Source organism: Mycteria americana, chromosome 15 (assembly GCF_035582795.1).
Source record: "Mycteria americana isolate JAX WOST 10 ecotype Jacksonville Zoo and Gardens chromosome 15, USCA_MyAme_1.0, whole genome shotgun sequence".
NCBI classification, from domain to species: Eukaryota; Metazoa; Chordata; class Aves; order Ciconiiformes; family Ciconiidae; genus Mycteria; species Mycteria americana.
The window spans coordinates 5,443,147-5,455,647 of record NC_134379.1 but is presented as its reverse complement, the minus strand read 5'-3'; the positions used below and the strand labels follow the sequence as shown (position 1 = coordinate 5,455,647).

Sequence of the window (12,501 nt, the reverse complement as noted above, 5' to 3'; positions counted from 1 at the left end):
TTTAGGTAATAATTAGAATTTAATAAAAGAGATAAATTCACTTGCATTGAATCTTGACTTTACAGAATGGAAAGGCATGAATTAAATTTTGGGTCTTAGCTCTTTTCAAAAGAGGCTTGCCAGAGTGTCTAGGCAAAATCACTTGCATTTCTGGGGAAATGTTCCTTTTGTTTTCATCTTAGGCTTCATCAGAAGACACAATAATCTTTAAAGTAATTTGAAAGGTTGTGCGTGTGTGCACGTATGCATATATATACACACACGTGTGTATATTTATAGATATGAATATATACGTACATGTATATATATGCAAAGAATAAGTGACATAATCAGAATTTTTACCAATTTAAAACTAGAGCTTGCATTTCTATGCAGAGTCACAGAGGCCATTCCCTTAATCATAGATGTTGTCATGAATTTAAATGTGCAAGTATGATTCATGGAGTACAAAATGAAGCAGAAGTTCCAGTAATCCATGAATTATTTGATTTTTTTAAAACATGTCTTGTTCCTTTAGAGCTTTGTTTTAGTTCTTAATCAATGTAGATTTGACTGAGCTGTCTCAAGGGATGAAGCAAGGAGTTGACTTTTTGATACGTTTCACTTGATAATACGCTGTATGTATATGGCTGCTATGTGGGGTGAAACTACCCGACAGCTTAAACATTTGTCTAGGTAAAAACACTTTGCTTCCAAGTCAAGCAGCATTAAAAGTGTATCTCTGCACGTTAGACTAGTTTGACTGTGATAGTGGCTGGAAATGTTTATTACTCTGTACTTTTTCATGCCAGCGAAAACTGCAAACTCTGTACAAGTATCAACTGTTTTACTTCTGAAGAGAAATTTGGTTGCTTGCATACCCACAGCACTAGTGAACATTCAAGAACAAACTTGAAATGTAAGTGAAATTTTGAGGAAATATGGCTGCAAGCACAGGAATTTGAGATGCTCCTGCTGATTTGTAGAAGAGATGGGTGGGCTCTTTGTGGCTGTGACCTCGGGCTTACCTAGAAGAGATTTCTGCAGTAGTGCAGCAGTCTTTAATGTTGTACTTCAGCAGTGCTTTAATATTAAATATAGAGAGCAGAATGCCATCTGGTTTTAGAAACTTGGTTTACACCCAGCTGTAGTAGTTCAAGCCAGTGCAGCACCGAGAATAGTTCATGCTAGTTTCCAAAGGAAACGTTAAATCAGGGTCATCTTGATTCCAGTAAGAAGCATTTAATCTTTTATCATAAATGTTGTGTAGAGGTTTCAAAGCATAAGAAAAAAGTATTCTTGATCTGGGGAGATTACGGTGTCGAGTAACTAAATGGGGCCAATATTGTGAATGGGAAGAATATGATTAATTTTTTAAAAAATGCATTTGTCAGTGGAGAAATGGCAACAGTATGTCAGTGAGCATATGTTAGGGATGGGAACGAAACCAAAACTGTCTAATGAAGGACACGAGGAAGCTGCGGTACTTAAGGCTGTACAAGACCAGTCAGTAGACTAGTCCCCAGGAGCTGTGTGTTTTCTGGTAGTGCTTAAATTTAGTCTCACTTACAGATATAAAGGTTTAGGTAAACCAGCTCAATGTTTTGAGTGATCAAATTATACACGAAGGACAGTGCTTTTTACTTGAATTTTGACTTGTTAATGGTAGCTAGGGTCCAGTTAAACTCTTGTTCATGGATATCCCAATTACATTTCATTACTAGACCATATCATATTAAAAATGGTAAGCACTACAATTATTTTTTTTCTTCAGAGGTCTTCAGTAAAACCTAGCCCATTGAGCTAAATTTTTCAAAATACTGGGTAAAAGAAATGAAGAAGGTTCTGATCTTGTAATACGTAAACTTAAACAGTTACATTCTGCCTTTTTATATGAAATGGACAGATTCACTCCTCAGATGTTAAAGCAGGAACCTTGTGTTCCGTGATAATCTGTAATAATTATTTCCAAAGGCATTTTGGAAATGTCTCAGGAACACTTTATATCCTGGCAATCATCTCGTATTTTCACTTCTGTAAATTAATGGATGCCTTAATGAGTCATTGGATGCATCTTATGAAAACATGTGGCTTAATTCAGGAGTGCTTTGAGAAATGCTGTATTAAAACTTCATCTGGACAAGTATCAAGTCAGTGTGGGGGTGTAAGATAAGGTGTAGGTTACTGAGCAAGCTTTCCTGTTGTCGTGGTGTGGTTTAACCCCAGCCGGCAGCTAAGCCCCACGCAGCCGCTCGCTCACTCCCCCCCCGGTGGGATGGGGGAGAGAATCGGAAAAGTGAAAACTCGTGGGTTGAGAAAAAGACGGTTTAATAGGTAAAGCAAAAGCCGCTCACGCAAGCAAAGCAAAACAAGGAATTCATCCACTCCTTCCCATGGGCAGGCAGGTGTTCAGCCATCTCCAGGAAAGCAGGGCTCCAGCACGCGTAACGGTGACTTGGGAAGACAAACGCCATCACTCCGAATGTCCCCCCCTTCCTTCTTCTTCTTTTGGTAGCTGCTTTTTCTGTACTGATATACAGCTGTTTATTCTCTGTTCAGATTTTTTGGTAACACCTTGTCTTAGATGCTTTTCTTTGTATACTCATGCACTGTTGGGGTAGGCAATCGTGATTCTTTTTCTTCTTCTCCTCCAATCTAATTTTCACTTTCTTTTCTTGTAATTTTGGTCCTGAAAAGACCTTCCCGTGTAATCCAATAAATCAGTTGCATTTGTGGGTTAGATGAGTTAGTGTATCCACAGGAACAAGCACACACAATGTGCTGAGTGGCACTACTACACAGTCTAAGAGGAGAAGCTTTGTAGACTTTCTTCTGTTCTTTTTGCAGAAACAAAGAGCACTGGTTAATGGATTCTGGCAACCCCGTTATAAACATCAAGGAGGCAACCGCAAGCCCTGTTGCTTCCAGTTAACCATGAGTTTCATTTTCACTTTGTGCTGATTTGGCACTTCAAAAGTATAAAAGAAAAAAATGCTAAATAACCGGCTGCAAATAAAAAATGATGGAAGGTTTTTCTTAGTTCTGCCCTGAAACTTCTTTTTTTTTTTTTTTTTAAATCTAATACTTCAAAACTTAGTATTAAAATGTTAAATCTGTTCTTATAGAGCTGCTGATTGAAAATGTCCGGGGTTTGCCTACGTGTTATCAAACTGTTTATATTCTCTTTATGACTGATAAACTCCCAATATCCTAATGTATGTCCAAGTTTACAGAATACTAATATAACCTTAAAATAATATATTGATCTGCCCTGTAAATGCATGTTGTTCTATTTAAAAGAATTTGCTGTACAGAGCTTTTGGAAGAGTCCTTTCTGTGACCTGAAAGCTATGAGAACCATAGGCTGGCCCTTCTGTCACTTATGTCTCTCATATGTCTGTGTGAGGAACTTGTCTGTCTTTCTCAGATATTCTGCTACTGCTAAAAACAAAATCATACCACTTACAACACTCGGGCTTTGGCTTGGTAGGCTCTTAGTTTTTATGGGCAAAACCAGGGTTGGAAAAGACAGCCTCCACCTAAAGAGGTGGTAGCAGATATTTTTCCCTCTCTTTCTTTTTTTTTTTTCTTAAAGTTTGCCTGGCACATTATAGGAAGGCTGAAGATACGGTGTCACAGGCCACTTGAGATGGAATAGGCAGATACAATGGAAGGGAGCCCAGAGGAACTCACTGCTCCAGAAATACTTTAGGGATCATTGATCCAGGCTGTTTTCTTCTTTAAGATGTTTGTGAACTGTGATACTGACCTTTCGTTGTAAGCCTTGAAGGACAATTGTTAGGCTTGGCTCTGCTGGTTTTTGCCAGCTGTTCTTGTGATACTGGCTGTAGTGTCCTAGTAGGGAAGCCAGTGGTACATCAGATGATCCAGAGCTGCTCATTCCAAATGTTTTGTTCAGAGATAAACTTGAAATTAAATGTATTAAATGGTCTTTGTTATAAAAATGTCAGGAACGCCAGTTCTGTGTTTAATAAGTGTACAAATATAATGTGTATGTGACTTTTCCTACCAGATTTACCTGGAAAGGTACACTCAGGTGGATAAAGGTCTTTTTTTTTTTTATCACCTTCCAGTACTGAAATGCCAGGTCAACAACCTAAGTACTGTAGTACTAATATCTGGACAAATGATGTTTCAGCATTTTAACTGTTACAGGAAGATAAGCCTAAAGCCCTGAAGCCCAGATGAATTCAGTACAAACAGTGCTTGAGAACCAGATGTATTGAGCAAGTGCATTCAGAGAGTTGAGCAGTAAATATTAAGGCTTTATGTAAAATGCAATGTCCAGTTCATATTGCAGAACTTGGGAATAATGTCAGGCTTGCACTGTGTGTTTTGGTGCTTTGTACCTGCCCCTCCTTAGAAATAATGCTCACGTTAGCTGTGATTTTTATGTCGTGTTTGTATACAGACGCTGAGTGTGAGAAAGTATAAAATGCTCTTGAAAATGTGGATGTCCGTATTGGGTAAAAGAAGCATTTTACATTTTCCTATCTCTTTGTTCTCCTCTGAAATTACGGCTTTAGTTCCCTTTTCTCATATTTACATCTGTTGTACTGTATTGTTCCACTTTTATTCTTCCAGAACACTTCCCCTCCTGTTCTTCCCCTTCCGGAACACTGTTTAAGGCTCACAAACTCGTTCAAGAATTTTAGTCATTGTTATTCATGTAGATATAGTCAACAGCAATATAGGCGTCATTTTCTGAGTTATTATCCAGCCATGTTGTATTTATGTCCTACTTTGTTTATTTTTGAAATGCATGCCAGCCAAGGGGAGCAGTATTTGTCATATTGTTCCTTCTTAAGCACCGTATCTCCAGAGCCTAAACTTTTATATACTGTTTCTCTAGGCGTAAATGAGTCTGTGCAGTTTGTCTTGACAAAGCTATTGCATTTGAAGTAGCTAAGTGAAATACCACCTGCGGCTAAAAGTAGTAGCCTACCCTTTTATTTCCCATCCTACAATTCTGTGTTTTACAAGCTGAAGAGAAACTTAAGGTAGAGAAAAATTTTTGTCAGCTGAGTAGTTCTTTAAAATCCTCATTTAAATATCTTATTTTTAAGAGCACAGTTGCTTTTTTCCGACTTCCAGAATGTATTAAATTTGAAATGGGAAATTCTGTTTTATATTCAACTGTATTGTGTCCTTATATTTGGATAAAGTACATACAGCCGGACCATGTATCAGTAAAGAAACAGAGTATGAAAACTTATATATCCATGAATAAAAAGCTCCGAAGCTCAAAAATTTATTTTATCTGTGCTGTGATAGAAGCATCCTTTGATATGATTTCATTATACACCAGCTCCCTCAACTCCAGCTTATGGAAAACAGACAGGTGGGGCTTGCTGGGAAGAGATGTTAATGCAGGAGAATCCAAGCTTTGCCCACTTATCTGGAGTCAGAGGACAGTGTTAATCCTGAGTCAAAGTAGGTCTCAACACTTTGTTGTGTTTAAATGTCTTCAAAGACCTGGTGACTGTATGTCCCAGCTTGATTGTCCAGAAACCTTCTGCGTAAAGCTCTGTGAGCTGTGTCGCGTCTCAAACAGTACTTCCATCTCCTCTTAACCAGCACGTTCGCTTTGCAAATTGATTTTTTAATTGTGAGTCAGCTCTTATTTGCTTAATGCTTCTGCAGCCATCATATTCTGATGGCAGACAAGAAATTTCATATGCTCTCTAGAGTGAAAGTAAGTATGGGGCTTCTGTGATTAAACAAACCTCTAAATTTAAAACTTATGCCAGAAGAGTACCTTTAGGTTTGCTTGTAATGTAGTACCATTTTTTGTTGGGGCTGGGCGAGATATGCCAAAACCATGCCTACTTCAAGAAATCACAGTGTTTTCAATTGTTAATGGCTTATATAGAAAGATAAATCCTTTAAGCGTAAAGGATAGAGATTAATGGAAAAAATGTGGTTTCATTCATATTGCTTCACCTCATTCATTGTTCTCTAAAGAAGCGTTGCCTGCTTGCTTTCCTCTTGTTTTAGCTGTAGATTATTCTGAGCACCAACAACTTGATCCACTCCTTTTTTTTCTTTTTCCAGCATTGCCATGGCAACTAAAGAAAATATGACTTCGCAGAGAGGGATGTTGAAGTCAATACAAAGCAAGATGAATACCTTGGCTAGTATCCTTTCCTAAAAATTCTTGTTGCCAGTGCATAAGAAGAGGTATAGTACAATTTTTCACACTGTCATTTGGGCATCAGAATGCTTTGCAATGTCAATGGCTGTATAACCTGTAGTGGTATTGTCATTAGTGACAAACAGGCCATTTTTTAACCAGTCTCACTTGATAATCTGACTGAAGCATCCTAATGATGAATGTGGTGAATAAGTTGTTTTTACTCAAATGTGAATACTGCATATAAATCAGTGTAGCTTAATTTTCAGGTAGAGGTCTGCAACTGCATTTTATGGCCTTCCCTGCTCTATGTTTTCATAAAAATATAATTTCATTTTACTTACTTTGCTTTTTGCTTTCAAGACTGTCCAGAGCTGAAGCCTGGCATACATTGCTGCTTGTTGTGGTTTGCAGCTAAGAGTATTCATGACCTGAGTATCCTCTTGTCTGTCACAGTCTCCTAGATGTTAAGATTTGGGTTTGTTGGTTTCTCCTCATATTCTGTGCTCATGGCTAAAGAATGTGCCGAACTGTCAAGTCATGCATGTTTGTCGTTTTCCTGCTTATTCCTTCCTTTCTGTCACAAGGGCCCAAAGAACAACATTAGTGTCATTTGATTAGATAGATTACATCCTGAAGAGATGTATCTTGGTAACCCATAAATTTCATTACAGATCTTAGCAACTGGCAAGAACAAAAAAAAAAATTCAATAAGCTTTGGCCTTAAAAGATTCTTGGTTCCAAAGACATGAAGCTCTGAAACTTATTATCTTGTTGGCAATTGTATTTTGTACATTAAAAGATAGATTTACATCTTTATGATTTTACAGTAAGAGGAGTTCTTCCTTATGTGCTATACTTGAACAGTGCATAGTCATGCAATGTGCATGATTTTCTCAGTCAAATGCCTTCACCGGTAACAGAATTCCATTAAATAAATTCCACAGATGTTTTATATAACTGGCCCACTTATTTTTTTTAATTCTCATTTAAATACAATTATTAAAAGTAACTAAGCCTCACATATTGGAGATTAAAGTATATCAAACATTGTAATTTAGGTGATGAATTCTGTGTGAATGTGAACTCTAAGCTGTTGTGTTCTCTCTTTTCTCTCATTGCCTCTTATTAGTGAAGTACAGTTGTAATCCTGCTAACTATCCATCAGGTGTTTTTTACTGCATCTGCTTTCTCCAGCTTGGGAGTAGTTCTGCATTTCTTGCAGTATGGGGATTTCCACATACAGAATTTGGGGCTCGCTAGTGAAGGTACTGTTTGCTGATATGACCTTGACTCAGACTCCTTAAAGATCGGTTTCCAGCAGTGAACAGCCTGATTCAAAGGATCAACCTTCGGAAACGACGAGATTCTCTCATCTTGGGTGGCATTATTGGCATCTGTACCATCTTACTGCTGCTATATGCTTTTCATTGATGGATGTTCCCCCATGGACTCTGCTAAACTCATCACCACCATCCCTCCCCCCAGTCAAGGAAAAGTGAGTGGGGGAAGCGACAGACTTCAGACAGCCTGCTCGTTATGGCTGGGAGTATCAGCATGATGTTTAGAGCTTATGATGGTAGACTGCGACACTGGTTTTGGGTTGAAGCTGCAGTGTTTCTCCTTCCCTGCCATACACCTTCCTTTGGTTAAATTTTGTGGGATTTCTTTGTCTTTAATTCCCTTTCTCAGTGCAAGGTAAGTAAATATGGGATGCTTACCAGAACTGGTAGAACAGTTTCTGTGCTCAGCAGTGCTGGGGAGGTCTGTTGTTGGCTGGTAAGTGGAAAAAGATTGTTACGCTTGCCTTGGGTGGAAACTCAGCAGGAAGCCTGTTTCCCCTGTAGGGCAAGCACAGTACTGAACACTTTTGCCCTGTGAGAAGAATATTGCAGCTTTAAGCCATCAGGTTGCTTTACTACTAAGTACATGTTCTGTAATTTTTTTTAACTCATGGTTGAGATACTAGTTATTTCTGCATAATTTGTGCTGTGAAAACTGTGCTTCACACAAATTCCTTAAAGTAAAAAAAAAAGAAGAAAAAAAAAAAGGGTTGTTCAGTTCACTTTTTGCACAGAATATGAATAAACTACCCTCTGAGGAAGATTTGTAAGGTTTCTTGTGGCTTTAAAGGGACTGACAAGTCCCCCTTTGTAAAAAGGGAGCACAGTGTCCTAGCAGCTGTTTACTATAGTGTTCAGTCATCTGAAAAGTGACCAAACATGAGTTCACCTAAAAGTAGTCTTTTGGGTGTAAATACTTTGATTTTGGCTGGCATCATAAAGGTCTTTATAAAGACATGATAAGCAGTTTGAAAAGTCTATATTGTAATTTAGATAAAGTTATTCTAATAGCATTAATATTTTTACACTGTAACTAGGATATAATCTAAATTGTCAATTGGAAATGAAAATTATGATGGTTATACCTGAGGCAAATGTATATGCGTGCAAAATTTTTGGACATAACTCCTCATAGTAAAGAGTTGAATGTATGAATAGCGAAACAAGTATTATTTACCATTATCGGTGTGGGGGGAAATTTTTTTGTCCAGACATGCAACATGAATACTGTTGTATTTGCGTCTCTAAACAAAGCTGACATCAGGAATGGCTTTGATATTGCAGATTCACAAATTATGGATTTTTCTGCTCTTTCAACAGCTCTTTTCCATCTGTCATATCATAACCCAATAAATTCAAACTGAGGCACTGGAATATCTTTCTAAGAATTTGATTAACTAACTCTTTTCACAATCAATTTGCAGTGCTCCTAACAAATTTCATGTGTGCCATTACCTACAAATGTCAGATAGTCTCCAGCTTCTCTTCTGGAACAAAGTCTAGTGGGGCGGACGCAATTTTTTACTGCTTTTTTATAGTGTCTGTGAAGTACCTGTTGGAGGGAGTAGAGACTTGTGCCTGTGTAGTGTGCAAAACCACACTGTTGCGCCTAAAATGTTTGTATGGATTCGAAGGCTTATTTGCAGACTAATAACTTTGTGCTAAAAAGTCAACAAAGGCTTCCGATCAGTCATCTTGTCGTTGGGGTTAGAAAGCATTTGGAGTTAATACGTGTAAAACTGTGGGGCTTGTATTTTAAATAAAGGGTGATTATTTGGTTGATTTGGGAATGTTCCTGGTTTGAAATGAAGTGTTCGTTAAAGGGGTTTACGAAAAACCTTGATGGATAAAGGAGGTTTATTAATGAATCTGTGTGTTAGGAGATCAAACCTCTTCTCCCCGATGCTTTTTCTTTGATTCCACCACCACCCTAAGGGACCCTGATCAGCAGTCGTGCTTCTGTTTAGGATTTGTAGGATTTGGTTGCTATATAGTTGGCAATATGAGATCTGCAGTACCGTAAATAAATTCACTTATTTAATCTTATAACCAGTCTTTTTACTGGACTTAATTGATTATTTGGTGCATATATTTAATCTTATTGTGTGAAAAAGCTGCTATGGAAAAAATGTAGATTATAATAAATATGTAAACATAATTGATTTTTCATGTTATGAAAATGTTATGGAGGAACTGATATATTTTAGTATAAAATAACAGAAATATGCTGAATTATCTCTGATAAAGCTTTACTGGAAATGGTTTCAGTGTTGGCAACCCCTCCATGGTTTTTATTTGTATTGATTTTGAGACAGTTTTGTGTTGAAAAATACATTTAATTAACCTTGTAGTCTCCCTTTCATCATCTTCTTGCAGTCCTCTAGCAATGTGAGCAGGCGTTCTGCATTGCTCTCTGAAGTGGTGTGCTTGCATATAGCTGAGGGGAAAGACTTGCTAATTCTCCTGAACGTCTCTAGTAACACGGACCTATAGTTAGGGCAGCGGACTGTAAATGAAAACAGTGGATTGTAGTATTTAATCTCAAACCCCAAAATATAGGTTTGTATGTCTCCTGTTGCTAAATATGTTCTCTACATTTTTCATTCTGTGTGGTTCCTCTTGCTCTAAGGAAAAAACATGTGGTTAAAGAATTCTCATTTCTGCAATTCCTGGCAAAGTTGCAGTTTTGTAACTCAACCAAATAGAATTGTGCTAAGAAAACAATTGCGAAGCCATTGAAACGAAGTGAGATAATCCATAATATTTCTACAGGGCACATTTCCCCCCCACCACCACTTTTTAAATTTCTGCTTTATTCTTGCCAGCACACAAGCACCTACTTTAAACCTGTCCAGCGACCCCTTAGCTCTGCATTAGAAGATAAGGGATCATACTAATAACTTTTGATGCCACGCTTCACGTGGACGCGAGTATTTTTATCCTTGCTTTTTAGACTATTTTTTCACATGTTTATCTGATCTTCAAGCGCTGGTTGCTAGAGCAGAGGAATGGCATTCGGGCAACACCCAGTATTGCGTCTTCAGTCAACAGTGAGTGTTTGTGTGGCCACAGCCCAGACCGCAGCCGTAACTTATCCCCAGCCCTTCATGGGAACGTGCCTAAGCAAGGATGGAGGCAGGGCTTTGCTATCCTGTCCGTCTCTGGGACCAAGCAGTGTGGTGCTTCTGGTAATAAAGTTTGCCCTTCCAGGGAAGGCACAACCCTTTTTATTAACCAATATTGATTTCAGGAGTTTTTGGATATCTAAGTGTGGTATAAATTCCTGCTGGATTCATTACACTGGATAATCAACTAGAATTTTTCATTTGTAGTTTTAGAAGTTCTTTCTTTTGGACGGTCTTAGGATTACTGTGGGCAGAAAGAGTCAGTTCCTCGCTGGATGTTGAAAACGAAAGAGCAACAGTAGATTTTAGGTGATGTGAAAGTTTCGGATAAATTGTCGACAGCTTGTCCTCCAGGGCTGCGTCCTCTGAGGAGCTATGTTCCTCAAGCTCCCCCAAAACTGCTACACAGGGAGCAAAGTCTGGTCCACCACTTCTGATTGCGTGACTCATTTAGTCAGGACTATTTTAACTCTCTAAACCTAGCAGCTTGTTTCCCAAGATCACTTGATGCATAACCTTTTCCTATTTTTACTTTTTTTTTTTTTCCCCCCAAAGCTTTCATTTGAAACAGGAAGGAGAGGTAACAGCTGTATCGCTTCTGAAGGAGGATATAATTCCAAAACTCCTCCTAACAGTTTCAGATTATGAAATCCTTCAGAGCAGTGGTTCTGTTGAGCAATACGCAGTACAGGAGACTATACTGAGACAAAAACTGAGCCATATTCTAGGTGAGAGCTGCAAGTCCTCTTGGTGCCCTGTATCTCTCCTGTCGACTGGATATTTGAAACCAGTGTCATGCTTTCAGTTCCAAATACATAAGCGGTTCTTGGTCTGTCTACTACTGAGTGAGGAAAGCAGTTTAAATAAACACTTGACATAAAACAAAACCCTTTCTCACAAAATGTCCCAGTCCAGACCCTTGTAAATGATTTTCTGATTGCACTTTCTGATTTTTTGCTTTTCATATAGCTTCTTGAAACTTATTTTATTGTAACTGTAATTATTTTTGTTGTCACCTATTGTGCATTCTCTGTATGTATGAAAAAAAGCTTTGATATGTAATTTAATAATAAATTAGAATTCTAAGCAAGGTGCTTGGTTCTTTCCCCATGACAATCTTTGCCTGCCTTAACTTCAGGGAAGAGGCAGAGAAGATTCATCTCTCTAGTTTGGGATTGTCACTGAACACACGAATTAGTTTGTTTGCCATTTTTGTACCAAATATTAGATGTGATGGGGCATTTCCTGACCCAAAGCGCTCGGTTTGGCAGGATGTGTTCCTCCTGCCTGCATGTACATCTGTGTTGGAAGGGTCTGGATATAGCCATGACTTTTTTTTTTGTTGCTGTTCTTTGACAGATGGAACAAGGATGGTTTTCTTTACAGGTAAGCTTTAAAAAGTTTTCTATATATCCATAGTATAAAACATTTAATTCCCAAATGCACACCAAAACTGATGTTGACCTGAAGAGCCCTCTCAGCATAAGGTGCCTCCCCCCTTTTTTAATCCACTTCTCAGTAGTTTGGTACCTCCCCCCCCCCCCCGCCTTCTGCAATCACAACACAAACACCAAAAATAAGCGAATACTTTGAACGTGGTACAAGCATTCATAGAAACTCTCTCCATAAAGTTCTGCCATCCCCTGTAGTTTTCTAGCCATGCTGTGGTCTGGGCCACCTCCATCCTCAGATGTTCAAACCAGGCAGCGTCGTGCCTGGAGGACCCATCTGTATCTGGTGTTTTTGCAATTGTTGCTAAATCTTTCCATGCCACTCAAATTTATTTTCTCAAACAAGAAAATCTGCCTGGCAGCGTTGATACCTGTCTATTTGCATAAGGCTCGGAGTGAAGAGCAGTAGCTCTCTTCATTTCAGAGCTGTCGTGCTGTGTCTGTAGTGC

At 38.5% G+C, this 12,501-nt stretch overlaps 1 protein-coding gene across 2 annotated transcripts in view; it reads left to right on the top strand.

Annotated features, from left to right (window-relative positions):
• GOSR1 (golgi SNAP receptor complex member 1) overlaps positions 1 to 11,651 on the top strand; it is a 34,456-nt gene extending 22,805 nt beyond the window's left edge. For both annotated transcript variants that reach the window (XM_075517736.1, XM_075517735.1), the window contains exons 8-9: positions 6,055 to 6,137; positions 7,443 to 11,651. In XM_075517736.1, coding sequence (XP_075373851.1) covers positions 6,055 to 6,137; positions 7,443 to 7,567 — 208 coding nt within the window. In that variant the 3' untranslated portion in view covers positions 7,568 to 11,651. The remainder of the gene's footprint in view (positions 1 to 6,054; positions 6,138 to 7,442) is intronic.
• The last annotated feature ends 850 nt before the right edge of the window (positions 11,652 to 12,501 follow it).